The 15,413-nt window shown below is 50.3% G+C and overlaps 2 protein-coding genes across 2 annotated transcripts in view; both read left to right on the top strand.

Annotated features, from left to right (window-relative positions):
- Positions 1 to 1,420: 1,420 nt before the first annotated feature.
- Positions 1,421 to 3,313, top strand: SLC18A3 (solute carrier family 18 member A3). Its single transcript, XM_031602571.2, has one exon. The coding sequence runs from the start codon at positions 1,436 to 1,438 to the stop codon at positions 3,002 to 3,004; it is 1,569 nt and encodes a 522-aa protein (XP_031458431.1). The 5' UTR covers positions 1,421 to 1,435; the 3' UTR covers positions 3,005 to 3,313.
- A 4,519-nt stretch (positions 3,314 to 7,832) lies between these two features.
- Positions 7,833 to 15,413, top strand: part of CHAT (choline O-acetyltransferase) — a 31,180-nt gene continuing 23,599 nt past the window's right edge. The window contains exons 1-4 of the mRNA XM_031602570.2: positions 7,833 to 7,973; positions 10,869 to 11,060; positions 13,443 to 13,561; positions 15,007 to 15,060. Of these exons, the coding sequence (XP_031458430.2) occupies positions 7,911 to 7,973; positions 10,869 to 11,060; positions 13,443 to 13,561; positions 15,007 to 15,060 (428 nt within the window). The 5' untranslated portion in view covers positions 7,833 to 7,910. The remainder of the gene's footprint in view (positions 7,974 to 10,868; positions 11,061 to 13,442; positions 13,562 to 15,006; positions 15,061 to 15,413) is intronic.

Raw genomic sequence — 15,413 nt, forward strand, 5'->3', positions numbered from 1 at the left:
AATAAACTAATAACAGTAAAAATGATGTCTTGGGGAACTATTAAACGTGCTTTAAGCCTCTGCTTCTGTTAAGTACAATCAGATCTGTATGCTACTCCATACAGAGATCCATCTTAATGTCTCGTTGGTCATCCAGACAGTTTTCTTGCAACAGAGCAAGATACAGCAACTGACAGATAAATCACCTCCCTTTCAGCGGTGCAAGCCCAGCTACGAAAGCAAATGAAGGCGCCTGAACTCCTCAACCGCTCGCCTGAGAGATCCGGTGATTTCACACCGACCTCTGCAGACACCCTCCTTGGATCAGCCCACGTGTCGTTCCTGCTGCAAGAGCACCAACGTTTACCCTATGCTTTCTGGCAAGAGCATCTTCCTAACACCGCAGCCTTTGCGCCGCGCGGGGCCGCTTGCTCCGCAGGGCTTCCAGCTGCAGCACTGCCCAGGCAAACACGGCAAGTATGTCATGCCTCCACGACTGAGGTTTTCGCTCTGGTATTTGTCTGAATGCCACACGCACGCAGAAGAATGGTGACTGCTTTGGTCTCTGCTTTCCAATCCAGCTTCGGTGGCCCACGAGGAGGGAGCGCTGGCACCGCCGGGGAGGGGCAGGGCTCAGCCCGGCCTCGCGTGGCCCCGCTCCCCGTTACAGACCCCCTGGAGCCCCGCCGCCACGAGGGTGTCAGAGCGGGCAGCCCGTGAGGGCAGCTCTCGGTTAGACGGCAGCAGCCGCCGGTCCCTCCTCTCCGCGTCCCCTGAGGCAGCCGGGTAGGGCTGACAGTTCCTCGGGGACCCGGCGGGGTCGGAGCGGCTTCTGGGGCTCGCACCGCACGCGGCACCGCAGCCGTCTAATCGCCGGCTACCGACAGGGGCGGCCGCGGCGCCGAGGCACGGAGACACGGGAGCGCCGCCCGAAGCTGCGGCCGCCGACATTCGGGCCCGGCCCTCCGCCCCTCCGCCGTCCGGGCCCCGAGGGAAGGGACGAGCGAGGGCTGCGAAAGGCTGCCGGGGCAGCGGGGCCGCGTGCCGTCGAGGTGGCGAAAGCTGCCGCCGAACCCCCACCTCGTCACCGGAGCCGCCTCCTCGCCGCGCCCTCGGCAGCCCTCGAGCCCGCGGCTCCCGCAGCCCCCTTCCCGCGGCCGGGCAGCGCCGCCGGAGCCGCGCTGCGGGGCGGGGCGCGGAGGGCGGGCGGGGAGCGGGGGGGGGGGCGCGGGGCCGGCGTGGCGGCGGCGGGGGCGGGTGGGGTTTCCGTGCGCGGCGCTTATTAGTGTGGTGATGGAGGGCCGGCCCCTCGGAGCCGCCTCGCAGCGGCGGCGCGGGCTGGCGGCGGCCGCCGGGAGGTGAGCGGCGGCGGCGGCGGCTCGGGCGGCGGAGGCGGCGGGGCCGCCCCCCCGTCCCCCCTGCGGGCGGCGGCGGGGCGGCGGCGGCGCCGGACGCGATGGCGGAGGAGGGGGGCTCGGGGCGGGCGCGGGCCGCCGTGGCGCGGCTCTCGGAAGCGGTGGGCGAGCGGCGGCGGAGGCTTGGCACGGCCATGGGGGACGCGCGGCGGCAGCGGCGGCTGCTGCTGCTGGTGGTGTGCGTGGCGCTGCTGTTGGACAACATGCTCTACATGGTCATCGTGCCCATCATCCCCGAGTACTTCGCGGCCGTGCGCGGCGGCGGGGGCGACGGCGGGGACGGCGAGAGCGGCGGCGGCAACCGGAGCCTCCTGCCAGCGCGGTACCCGCCGGCCACGGGGGACAACGAGGACGTGCAGATCGGGGTGCTGTTCGCCTCCAAAGCCATGCTGCAGCTGCTGGTCAACCCGCTCAGCGGCACCCTCATCGACCGCGTGGGCTACGAGGCGCCGCTGCTGGCCGGGCTGGCCGTCATGTTCCTCTCCACCACCACCTTCGCCTTCGCGGGGAACTACGCGACGCTGTTCGCGGCGCGCAGCCTGCAGGGGCTGGGCTCGGCCTTCGCCGACACGGCGGGCATCGCGCTCATCGCCGACCGCTACGCCGAAGAGCCGGCGCGGAGCCGCGCCCTGGGCACGGCGCTGGCCTGCATCTCCTTCGGCAGCCTGGCCGCGCCCCCGTTCGGCGGCGTGCTCTACGAGTTCGCCGGCAAGCAGGTGCCCTTCCTGGTGCTGGCCTGCGTCTGCCTCCTCGACGGGCTGCTGCTGCTGGCCCTGGCGCCGCCCTGCGCCGCGGGGGCGAGGGCCAACATGCCCGTGGGCACCCCCATCCACCGCCTCATGATAGACCCTTACATCGCCGTGGTCGCAGGGGCCCTGGCTACCTGCAACATCCCCCTGGCCTTCCTGGAGCCCACCATCGCCAACTGGATGAAGGAGTCCATGGGGGCCAGCGAGTGGGAGGTGGGCCTCACCTGGCTGCCCGCCTTCTTCCCCCACGTGCTGGGTGTCTACGTCACCGTCCGGCTGGCCGCCGCCTATCCGCACCTTCAGTGGTTTTACGGGGCCCTTGGCATGGCCATCATCGGCGCCAGCTCCTGCCTGGTGCCGGCCTGCAGGAATTTCTGGCAGGTCATCATCCCCCTCTGCGGCATCTGCTTCGGCATCGCCCTGGTGGACACAGCGCTGCTGCCCACCTTGGCCTTCCTGGTGGACGTGCGCCACGTCTCTGTCTACGGCAGCGTCTACGCCATTGCTGATATCTCCTACTGCGTGGCTTACGCCCTGGGGCCCGTCGTGGCCGGCCAGATTGTACACACCATGGGCTTCGTGCAGCTCAACCTGGGCATGGGGCTCGCCAACGTGCTCTACGCCCCCGTTCTCATATTCCTCAAAAATGTCTGCCAGATGAAACCCTCTCACTCGGAGAGGAACATCCTCCTTGAAGAAGGACCTAAGGGACTCTATGACACCATCAAAATGGAGGAGCGCAGAGGCGTGGGCAAAAGCCTGCGGCCGGGGGGTGACACGGAGGAGAATGGCACGGACTCATACCGCAGGGACCTGACAGAGGTGTCTGAGGAAGACTCGTCAGACTATGAGTACAGTTAGGTCCTCCCACACGGACTGGGAATGAGGGGGGATGCGTGGGAGAGGAGACAGGGAGAACGAAAGCGTTACTGCATTCCATTTCTGTACTGACGTGCAATATATACAGTTTAGCCTATGTCATGATGTAATGGCTTTCTTCTTCTAGACTTATTTTAATCAGTATTTCCTTCAGCGTTCTGGTGAGGGGTGGGAGAAATCCTGGGGAAAAAAAACTTATAAGTGATCGTGGGCATCCTTCAAAAAAGGAAAAAGGAACCAGCCTCCCAGCTGGAGTGTGATTGTGCAAAATTTGCTTGAGCTGAAACGGAGTGTGACATAATGTATATCTCTGTATAAAGAAAAAGGGGGCTGGGGGGGGGAGGGGGGGGAAGTAAAGCAAAAAAAATCTGTGTACAATTTTGAATGGCGTATTCAGGGACTTAATAAATCTCGTGTACATATACTTAGATTTTCAGTTGGTTTCATATATTTAAGAAGAGCAACGACCATCCCAGTAACTTATCATTCCTTGGGAATAAACCGAAGCATTGTACTTTTTCTTGTGCTGCTCTCCGGTAAGTGCAATATGCTGTGTTATGTTCAAGTCCGAACTACGAGAACAATACAATCTGAATAAATGGAACTGAAGGGGATCGATTGTCTTTGTTACGTTGCTGAGGGCTGCTGGAGGGAGGGAGCTCGGCTGTGCTCAGCGTAACCCCTCTGCTGCCAATTCCTGATAACGCCGATCCCATCGGTTGCCAGAACCGCCCGGGGAGAAGCCCTGCACTAAACGTGCTCATTCATTCCTCAAAACAGAGATTAACGGGTCCGAGCGAACGATGCTGCCCTGCAAGCACACCGCCGAACACCTAAAAACGACCCCGTGGTTTCCACTCTTATTCCCGCACAAATTTAGTTTTCACAATTTCAGATTACAGATATTCCCAGCCTTACATTGCCAGCAGTTACATATCCAACCCCGGAAAACGCTTTTCTCGGTGCTGAGCGCCGCGCTGATCGCGCTGTGCACGCCCCGATACGGACTGACAAAACAAAGAAACGAGGGTGAAGTTTTCCGTTCGTTCTTTCACAGACAGCGAAAACCTTCGATCCAACCGCAACGGCACCTGAGGGGGCGTTTGGCTCCGTAGATTTCTCTCGAAATAAAAATAAATCGTTTGCTTAAATTCCTACCGCGTTAGGAAACAAAACAAACGACTTATAGTCTTGGGAGAAGAAAAGAACGGACACAAACGGCCACGGCGATTCCCGAACAGCTTTCAGCCGTCCCCGGGGGCCTCGAGATGCAAAGCCGCCGCCCGATGCTGCCGCTGAGCCGCGGTGCCGTCGGGGCGGCCGGGCCGCTGCCCACGGAGCGCAAAGCCGCGACAAGAGCGCGGCGGGGCCGGCGAGGGAGCGGCGGTGGGAGCGGAGCCCCGTTTCCCTCAGCCGCTTCGCTGTCAGCTGCACGGGGCCAAGCCTGCACCCACCCGGCCGCGGTGCCGTCAGCCCGTGGGCAGCGTCTCCCGCTCCGTTCGTCCCCGGAGCTTCCAGGAGCCTTACGAGTGCCCGTCCCTAATCGCGGCAGCCCCGGCGGCAGAAGCCGCAGCTTTCAGGGGTTCCCCGAGACGCTCCGGGAGCTTCTCGGCCGCCCCGACGGCGGCTCCGCCGGGACACGACAGGCACGGGGCACGCTGCCGCCGGTGCCGGCGTCGGGATCGACCCCCGAGAGGGGCACGGCGGAAGCGGCGAGCCCAGGGCGGACGGCAGCGCCTGTTGAGCTCGGCGGGAGGGGCGGGAGGGCCGGGCCGGGCCGGGCGGTGCCGGGGGCGCGGGCCGGGGAGGAGCCAGGCGGCGGCGGGGCCGAGCCGCGATACGCACGCCCTCGCCCAGAGGGGACCCGGCCGTGGCGGAGCTACCTTGGACAGAAGCGCCGCGCCCGCTCGGAGACGCCGGAAGGCACCGAGCCGCAGGTACGGGCGGGCTGCGCGCCCCGACGGCGCGGCTGCGAGAGCCGGGCGGGGGGAGCCGGGTGACCGGCAACGGGGCTCGACGCGGAGCGGAGCGCCGGGAGGTTCCCCTCTCCGGATTCCTCTGCGCTGGAGGCACCCACGGGGCCGCCCCGCCGCGCCGGGGGGACGGGAGGGGAGGCGGCAGTGACGGCCCGGGGCTGGGGTGCGAGAAGGTCTCGGGTGCATCGATAGCGGAGAAGGAGCGATCCTCGACGGGACCCGCCGTTGCTGTGGTTCGTGGGGGGCTCGTGGAGGTGGCGGGAGGCTCCTGCTTCTGCCGTCGTGTTATGCCGCAGCAACGCGCTCTGCACGCTTGTATTCCTGGTAAGGCAAATCTCCCTCTTAGGGAGTTATCAGGTGTAGATTCCTGATAACTTTAAGCAGAAGCTCCCGGTAACACCGAGAGCGAGGATCAACAGACGGAGGCTGAGTGCAATGCCCCAGTGACTTTCTATGATATACTAGCTGCCTCTCAGGTCCAGCATGCACAGAGAACGGGAGCATTATCACCCAGGCTTAGAGCTATCTGCTAACAGAGAGATCAGAGAGTGCCTTTTGTTATGGATTTGAGCTGTTGCTCTGAGCTCCTGGGGACGGCCACCAGCTCCCCAGGCTGCTGGGACGCACAGCCGTCCTGCTAAGCTGCTCACCCTGGCCTTCCCACTAAGCCAGCTGTAAATAAAAACAGCCGGGATTAATTTTATTTCTTTTTTTCTCCCTCATAACTTTGACAATGCACCTCACTACCATCCGAGTGAGCAACTTTGAAGTCATCTTGAATTTCTGCCGGATTCGCCCTTGTGTCAGTTTCCTTGTTCAGTGTTAGGCAAATACAGGATTGGGCGTGATGCTAAGCTGGGAAGCTGTCAAACCAGAGACAAAGCCTCAGTTCATCCACACGACAAAGGAAAGAACAGTTCACTCCGCCAGCACCACTTAAGGGGGCCGGTTGTTAGCATTATTTTCACAGAGAGACAGTATGGACCTAGAGTTGGTAATATTTACTGCAGTATGACCAAAAAAAAAAAAAAAAAAAAAAAGCCATCAGGAGAGAAAGAACAAAAGTGCCAGTAAATAGCAGGGTAGCAACAAGATTTTTCCTCTAGGGTGAAACAGGGTCCCTGAAGACAAAATGGCTGCTCTGTGTGTGAATGCTGCTGGGGAGCTGAGGCCAGCATATGTGGGAGCAAACCCCCACCTTTCACGAGCTACAGGACACATCCATTATTTGCAGTGCTTTGGACCAGAGTTGCTATGAGTTGAGTGCAGTGCAATGCAATGAGACCGGCGTAGCACACAGGAGGCAGCGAAGCAGCGCAGCGGGTTAATGTGACCTTCTGATGAGGGAAATGGTCCCTTATCCGAGTTAAAATCCTGAGCAGATGACAGATCAACATGAGGTGGCTCGTTGCAGTGCCTCAGGGACACCTCTCAGCCTTACACAACCTACTTCCCAGAGCACAGCCCCATTGGCAGCCAGCGCAGGACAGAGAGAGGACGGCAACAGTACAGAGCCTCAGTGGCAGCATACAGGTTGGAGAAGATGTTCAGTGGCAGTGTACAGGTTGGAGAAGATGTGCTGAGGCCACAGAACTGGAACAGCCAAGCCAGCTGCTCTGGACAGGAATAACACACAGCTCTCTTTGCCTACCCCTAACCAAAATGCTTCGTTTTGCTTTCACACATTTCCATATCTAAATCTAAATTGTATTTAAAAGCTGCTGTAGAAACGATTCAAGTGCTCTGAATTTGTAGTCCTAAAGATTTCAGAGAGGAAATATGACTTTATTTCCTACTTAGTCAACATATGCTTTCTATTTTGCATACTGACAGTGCAAAACATTTACAAAGGAACCTTTGTGACATGCCAAGACCTGTCCATGCACACCCAGAACTCAGTCTGCTTAAACCATACCACTGTAACTGAAGGACAGCTTCTTGCTGTGGGCACTCCTGTGTCAAAAGCAGCGTGCTTCTCAGTATTCTTGTACAGAAAAGGAATAACAGGCATTTTTAACATTGAGAACCACGATAAGGACAGTACCACAAGGGTACACATAGAAGCATCTGCTCTGTGAGTGAGTTCTGTGACTTGGGGCAGGTTGAAACCATCCTCCTGGATAAGTAGCTGCTATTTGAAAAGACTAAGTGAAGCAGCTGAAAGGCAGTGTGTGCCACAATCCTTGGTCCCCCCCCACAGCCAACCTGCCTCCCTAGGCATGCTCCTGGGGTCCCCCAGCCCAGAAGCTGTGCCCCAAAGCACCCACACCTCTTCAGTTTCCAGCCCCCATCACAGTCTTTTCTGCAGCCTCCACATCTTTAACACAGAGATCATAGCACCTCACTGGGTCTGCGTAACTGTACAGTGATTAATACATTTAAAGGCCATGGGGCTTTCATTTAAAATGGCAGGGGGGAGGGGCATATAAGATCCATAGTTAACTGCATCCTCACAGTTATCTGAGCCGGCAAAAGTGCATTCACAAAGAAGTCTCCTATCTTTTCCAGTTGACATATAAAAGCAATACAAAGTGTACAGAACATGACACAGAGCACTGCAAAGTAAATCAGAGTGACAAAGTAAACCATGCTGAGAAGGGACCATTTATGTGCATCAGATTGCTCTGGATAAATAAATTTATAGTGAAAGGGGATGAGCAGACCGACAGAGCAAACTCCATAGGGCTCAGATTAGCCAGTTCTGAATGTTGTACTGCTCTTCAGTTTTGCATTCTGAGGCTTGTGTATGCTTGCACAGGGAATACTTCCCATGTACTTTTTCATTATAAATAATGGGTACTGACTGGACTTTAAATCTTCTCTGTTTCCAGAACTGTGGTGTGAGGCTCTGAGAGCCCCCGAGTGACTGCAATTTCTGTCCTCAACAAAAAAATCTCCAAGGAAATGCAGGAATGCCTGTTTTAGAAAAAGACATGCAGAAGAAGGAGAAAGATTCACGCAGTAAAGATGAGCCAGTAAGTGACTGTTTTGGGGAAAATGAAAAGGAAAAAAAAACAAAAAACAGAGAGAGGTTGCTTTTAACAGTTGACAGTAAGATTGATGCTGTACATTATAATAACTGTAAAGCAAACTCTGTTCTAGAGCTGTTTCCTTTATTTGGGGGATCACCAGTTATCCTGCAGAAGTTTACTATCAGAAACTAACAGTGGTGCTTCCCATGTCCACATCTACTATTCCTCCCTACATCCTTTGAGGAAAACTAATGAGTGAAAGGTTGCTGTACAACAGATGTGCTACAATGCAGTCAGAAAAGGCTTATAATTATTTCTTAATAGTACAGAATATCAGACTATCATAACTCATTTACAAGCTGGTTCAAAAGATGTCGGATGCGTATGTTTCTCATTACTCATCTAAGCCCCTTAAGTTTAAAGCCTTTTTCCTAAGCAGAGCCATGAAACGTGTGATAGCCTTACCCAGAAAGGAAGGGCCAACTTCAGGTATCAAAAAAAAAATGTGGCACATTTATTTCCTATGACCAAGGAATGAGTGACAGAACAGATGCCCTGACTACGCATAGCTTGAAACTGAAAAATTACCATCTTTCTATTTCTGAGACTCAGAATATTTGCATCCAAGTTAGAAACAGGTCATCTTATGACTCTTTGCATGAGAATATATAATCTTCAGTTTCTAGATAGGGAAAAGGTAGCTCAGCACTGACTTGTCTGTGGAGGTCACAAGGCAGAGCTGGGACTTGAGCTCAGAGGACACCCACTCCCCTCCTCGTGCTTCTTTGGAGCACATGGACCACCCTTCTCCCTCCCTGCATGCAGTGGCACAGCAGTTAGCAGCTGGCCTTGCTCTGAGCAGCAGGTGGGATGAGGTGAGGCCCAGATGTCCCTTCTAAATGAAATCATGCTGTGGTCCTGCATTCCCTTGAAAATCAGACTTGCTTACGACCTTGGGATGGCACATCTGCAAACCAGGCAGGCATAAAAGGATGCCTGAGAGGGGCCCTGTGCCATCAGCATTGGTGTTTGCCACTTTGAGACAACAACCTCTGGGCAAGCGTTCTCAGCTCCTCTCCCCACCATCCCTCCTCCAGTGCCAGCAGGCCTGCTGCTGGAACTCAGCTCTTCAAAACAGAGTGGTGATCTTTCCTTTTTCTCCTGTCTCTCCATCTTTCTCATTCTTTCTGTTTCTCTCAATTTTCTCTTTTCGTTCTGCTTCTTTTGTATGTTTGTTAAGTAATTGCAAGACTTATTTCAGTTTCTTAAGGCTGTGTAGTTTAGTCGCACAATTTAAGGTAGATTTCAAGTGTTAAGAATGCTATCTTCTAAAATCAGACAGTTTAGCTGTGCAGCTCAGACATTTAATGGCTAGAACGTCAATATTTTGGGATAATTGTAGTTTATAGATTCTCACTAAAATTGATTGCATGCGGACTTCTGCATATAGTTTTACCTTAAACAGAATTAATCAGTAATTAATACAAGGGTATTCACAGATCTGGTCACTTCTTCTCTTCCCTAACAAGAGTAACATGACAGGTCTATGCTAGTTATGAACAGAAAGGCACAGCTAAATGACATATCACTCAGCTGAAAAGTTAAATGCCATGCCTGTCTCCTTCAGGAACGATGCCTAGAACATCAGACCCTCTTACAATTTCCTGGCTTTCATGGATTACTTCATAGCTTGACTTTCCCACTGCCCCCAAATTCCTCTGGCTTTTAAATGACTAATTACACTTCACTTAGTTAATGCTACATTTAAAAAAAAAAAAAAAAAAATTCCTAGCCTATCAATATGAAGAATTCATTGGCCAAAGGACTACTAGAAAGGTAGCACCATTTCAGTATTTGTACAACTGTATACTATGTACTAAAATTCAGGTGCTTCATGACCTAGTGAAACTCCACTGAAGTCACACAATTACATTTGCAGTGATCAGGCATCTCAACTGCTGCAATAGAATTAATGGGTTCAAAGAGATGCAATATATTTATCAACAACTGAACTGTCATAAGCTACGAAATGCAACGGCCCTAACCTACATCTCCAGCCTGTTCTAATCCACTGCTCGTGGGGAGGTGCAAGAGCATATATATAGCACTGCTGGACCTCACTAGATTCCTGTCCATTTCGTAAATACGTGATACTGACTGCTGTAGGAGTCTGCAGGGCTGGGCAGACATTGGTTTCAGCCCACAGATTCAGCCATTCTGCTACATACTGGCTTGACTTGGCAGATCTCTAAATCAGTGGCCAGTCTAAATCATACGCTACTGCAAAACACTGTTGTACCAGATCTGGCTGGGATGGAGTTAATTTTCTCCATAGTGGTTCATATGGTGCCGTAATTCGGATTTGTAAGTAACTGCTGAAAACACACCATTGTTTTTGGCTACTGCTGAGCAGTACTTGCACAGCATCAAAGCTTTCTCATTTTTCCCATTTCTTCTCCTCAGCAAGTAGGCTGCAGGAGGTGCTGGGAAGGACTTAGCAGGGATAGCTGACCCAAACTGACTAAAGGGAGTTTGCATTGCATCGTATTACATGCAATGAATTGCACAGCAGTTTGAGGGCTGATAGCTATTGCTTTGGAGACTGTATGGGCATCAGTCCACTTGCAGGAGGTAGTGAGTGATTGCCTGCATCTATTTTTTCCCCTCTTTTCTCCACTTAATAAGCTGTCCTTGTTTTGACCCAAGAGTTTTCTCACTTCTGATCTTCTTGTTATCTCCTTCTCCCACTTAGTTGAAGGGAGCAAGCAATTGGCTGGGGCTAACCCACCACAGCTGTGTACTAAACATTCACTCTGTCTATCTAGACAACAACAAAACAGGACAGCTTAGGAACAAGTAGAATTACTTACTGGTTTGACTTTTTTTTTTAATGCTCAGGCAGTACCTAAACTTCCAGTCCCACCACTACAACAGACCTTACAGATGTACCTACGGTGCATGAAACACTTGGTGCCAGAGGAGCAATTTAGAAAGACCAAGAGCATCGTGGAGAAGTTTGGAGTTGCAGGAGGCCTTGGGGAATCCTTGCAGCTAATCCTCGAGGAAAGAAGGGAAAAGACAACAAACTGGGTAAGCAAATACAAATTAGAGAAATAATTGCTGTATTGGAAGTTTACAAACCATTTGTGATGTTGTGTACGTGATCGCTGCTTTCTTTCAACAGGGCTTTGCAAAACAGGGATCTCATCTGATTCTACCAAAGGGAATGAATATTTCAGACATATTAGGATAAGGTTTGCAAGCAATGACAAAATCCACACCATTGTTACATTTTCAGGTCAACAGTTTGTTGAGATAACGGAGAATTAATGAGTCTCAGGATTCATGTGACAGTGCTACCTGTAAGACTTATAGAATCACAGAATGGCCTGGGTTGAAAAGGACCACAATGCTCGTCCAGTTCCAACCCCCTGCTATGTGCAGGTCACCAGCCAGCAGACCAGGCTGCCCAGAGCCACATCCAGCCTGGCCTTGAATGCCTGCAGGGATGGGGCATCCACAACCTCCCTGGGCAGCCTGTTCCAGTGTCACCACTCTCTGGGTGAAAAACTGCCTCCTAATATCTAACCTAAGCACTACATTACATCCTTTTTGGATGTTGCTAGCTTTTCTCCCCAATAACAAGATTCAGAGTTTTTTAGTCATATGAAAAGTGAACTTTGATAGGGCTGTATAAAAAGCACCTTGTGGGTCCATCTAGCCATAGCCCACTCCAGCCAAACTATTCCAGAATGCAATACTTTCAGATAGGAATTACCCTTTTAAGTAAGACTGTTGTCTGACATTCATTGTCACAGTGTATGTAGTTACTCTGAAGTATTTTCTTTGTAAAATGTATACGCACATACTTACATGTAGCACATAGGCACCTCAGCCTTTAACAATGTCTAGGTCTCTTATTTGCAAGATGGGAGAATTAAACAAGCCATAGATAATGGAGATTCCATCATTCCACAATATTACAGTTTGTCCTGATTGCATTTACCATGTAAGAATATATAGAAAAACAACATTTTTATCCAAGTCCTTTCATCCCAGCAAGGAAAAAACACTCGGGGTGTCATGGATTCGGTGACATCTTGCAGACTTGCTACTGCATCAGTGAAGTATTGTTTTCCTTTAGCTCATCAGCTATGTTACCCCTAGAAAACCTGACAGGCTGTTTCTGCAGTCAGAAGTGAGGGCTACAGTGCTGGCAGTGCTTTTAGTTTCAAAGCAGTGCTTAATGTCTGTTCTAGTTGTTTCCACAATCTGAGGGTTACACTAAATACAGCCCAATTTCATTTTCTTATTTGGATCATAGGACTTCATGGTTTTCACAGCTAAATTAACAATTTCTTAAATGGCATACCTCTTAACACCAAGAGAGAACTGGTTATTTAACCACCTATAACACAAAACTTACAGAAGAAAGGTGTATAAGTATTCCCTGAAACATTTCAGCCTTAAATACTGCTTGTTAAAATTAAATATCTGATTCTTAAGATAATCTAAAAGCATTTTCACTTGAAATGTAACTTGCCAGGAGTACAGCTCTAGTCTGTTCTCCTGAAGGCCCCAGAGACTGTGGGGGAAGCATCTGTTCTAACAGCAATGAAATATCTCAGAGGAAAACTTTTCCAACTGATGCATGCATCTGTAATTATTTTTTGCATAATTTCATTGTTATGTATAGTTACTGTATGCAAAATATGCCCACTAAACTCTGACAGACCATTTCATCTTTTTCTTTAGGAAATCCTCCATTTTCCAAACAACGATTCTTTAAACCCTTCTCAAACATTAAGGCAGGCCATGAACATACATCTGTTTTTAATAAAAATTGTTTAAGATGTGTGTCTGTCTGGATCAAGCATTATTAGTAATTTGCATTTGTGACAACGGACGCAGAGGGAATCCTCCAGAGGCCCTGTTCACATGCCAGTGTCTGCAGGGCCGAGACATTAGGCTCACCAAAATTCTTTTCTCAACTCCGTCCTGCATCAGGATGCTCTCTGATAGCTAACAGCAGAGCATCTTGGTGTTACTGACAAACATCACTGACAAACCTGGATGAATGCTTCCACCAAGTAAAATTCTGTCTGCCTCTTAAATTTATCCCAGTCGCTATTCAGGAGTTATAACAATGTTACTCAAATACATTTTTCTTGTAGAGAGAAGCAAACAACATATCTAAGCCACCACAATAAGGGGCTCGTTTGCTCTTTAATGGAACACACTGTAAATTGCCATTGATTGAAAAATAGGATTATGGAATTGCGGCTGATTTCAGCTGAGCTGAGGTCACAGAGCCCAGGCTGAAAATGCTCAGTGGCTCCATTAATCAGAGCCCATGCCTGACACTGGGGGCACCAAGCACCCCCACCCTGACTGCCTCTCTACTGCTCATGCCAGCTTTAAGGCTGTATGTCTCTTTCCTTCTAAGGCTGTGCGTCTCTTCCTCTCCCTCAGGTGTTTAACTACTGGCTGGATGACATGTACCTCAACAACCGGTTGGCTCTTCCAGTCAACTCCAGCCCAGCAATCATCTTTGCTCGTCAGAATTTCAAGGATGTAAACGACCAGCTAAGGTAATGCACTAAGACTTTGCAACTTTTGCTAAATTAATGAGTATTTTAAATACAAAGCTTTTGCAAAGTGACAGTCAACTTTCATTAAAAAATAAGAGCTGTAACCACTAAATGATTTCCCTGTAGAATTGGGTTTACTCATACTGAGATCCAGAAATAAATGTGTCATTACCGTTATGTTTATTGCCTGGAAAAAAAAAAAAAAAAAAGAAAGAAAGAAAGAAAAGAAAAGAAAAAAAAGGAGGAGGAAAAAAAGGCATAGCATTTATAATCTTTTTAAAGAAATACTTGCAAAGTGTTTCAACATATAATTCAAGTAAACCATTCCTTGATAGGAACAAGAAATACTAATTTCTGACACATATAAAGGAAAGCCATCTGTAACATACCATCACTACAATACCTACCCACATTGCATATTGAAACTCTGGCATTAGGTTGTCTCTGCCTGGTGCCCAAAAGGGCACCAGAATGACAGGAGATCAAAGAACAAGAGTTCAGAAGTCATTCCTCCTCAGGAGCATGGCTTCCCTCCAGCCCATCTTTCCTGAGTTGTCTTTTCTCCTTTGAACTGTGATGGGAAATTACAGTCATTTCCAAAGGGAAAAGGTAGACAAGTAGCCAAGCACACAATATACCTCTCCAGGCACCCATAGAACAGAATTCCATTTTTCAGCTTTTGCCAAAGCATTTTCTCCTTTTACACACTAAACCAGATCAAATCCATTTTCATATAGCGCAGTGTTCCTCTTTGCTTTTAGCACTCTCAAGCTGCTCATTACTTAAAGAATTAACTGCTTGTGAATTTATGCTATTATAAAACAGCCAGCACCCTGAAGACGATTTGTTATTTTCACATTTTGCAAAGACAGCCAGTGCATCTCTTTACTTTAAACACAACTATAAATGCTTCCATTCATTACTGACCAAATTTATTGTGCACGCAGCTTTCTAAAAACTTCTGTTTTGCATTTTCTAATGCACATGCTTTAACGAGGAAATATTTTTCTCAGAGCTGCCCATTCACACAGCACAAACGGCAGTGTCAGGAAATAATACACCTGTCTACAGCACAGCAGAAAGAATATCTCCTTAGGAAAGGAAGTACTCTAATAAATTGGACAGCTTATGAGTATAGATATCAAAACCCACATTAGGGATTCTATTAGATATTCAGCCTCTGTTCCCATTCTCTAAATAAATGCTTCCAGGCTTCCACTCTGGTAATTTAACCATTTGAAGGGACCATCTCCAGGATTTCATATTTCTCTTGACATTAATTCATTTAGGTTTTGGCTATAGGCAAGGGGCTTCTCTTGCCAAGCCAGAAGACTTTCTTCCTTATGCTGTGTCATCAATCATTCAGGCTCTCCTCTGTCCCTCAGAAACAGTCCAGTGTCACTGAATGACAAAAGACTGATGGCAATTCTATCTGTTACTTGCAGGTTTGCTGCCAATCTTATTTCGGGCGTGCAAGACTATAAAGCTTTACTAGACAGGTAAGTAGCTTGGAAGGGGAGCTGCTGTTTGAGTATCTACAGGGCTTCTGATTCAAGGGTGCTCTAACATGCCCAAAGTCAGGCTATATCACACCTCACCAACATTTGGAAGGGCTGGGGCTCTGGCATGGCTGCTTCAGGGATTCTTTATGTCTTTCTGCTTTATTACTGCTTGGGGAAGGATGCTTTTTGATGCTTGGCAGTCATCATTTGCACAGTGCAGTCCAAAGGGCACAGACAACCTGCCTAACAGAACTAGCAAGTGCACAGCAGGAGGGGTGTGCTCCCAAGGAGCAGCAGCAGAGCAGTAATACAGCCTGCACACCCTCCCCAATACCAATCACCTGCTAGAA

This window comes from Phasianus colchicus, chromosome 8, assembly GCF_987193195.1.
Source record: "Phasianus colchicus chromosome 8, bPhaCol1.hap1.1, whole genome shotgun sequence".
NCBI lineage: Eukaryota > Metazoa > Chordata > Aves > Galliformes > Phasianidae > Phasianus > Phasianus colchicus.

What these genes read in the sequence shown, in the direction of transcription:
- SLC18A3 (XM_031602571.2), top strand. Translation starts at nt 1,436, where the DNA reads ATGGCGGAGGAGGGGGGCTCGGGGCGGGCGCGGGCCGCCGTGGCGCGG.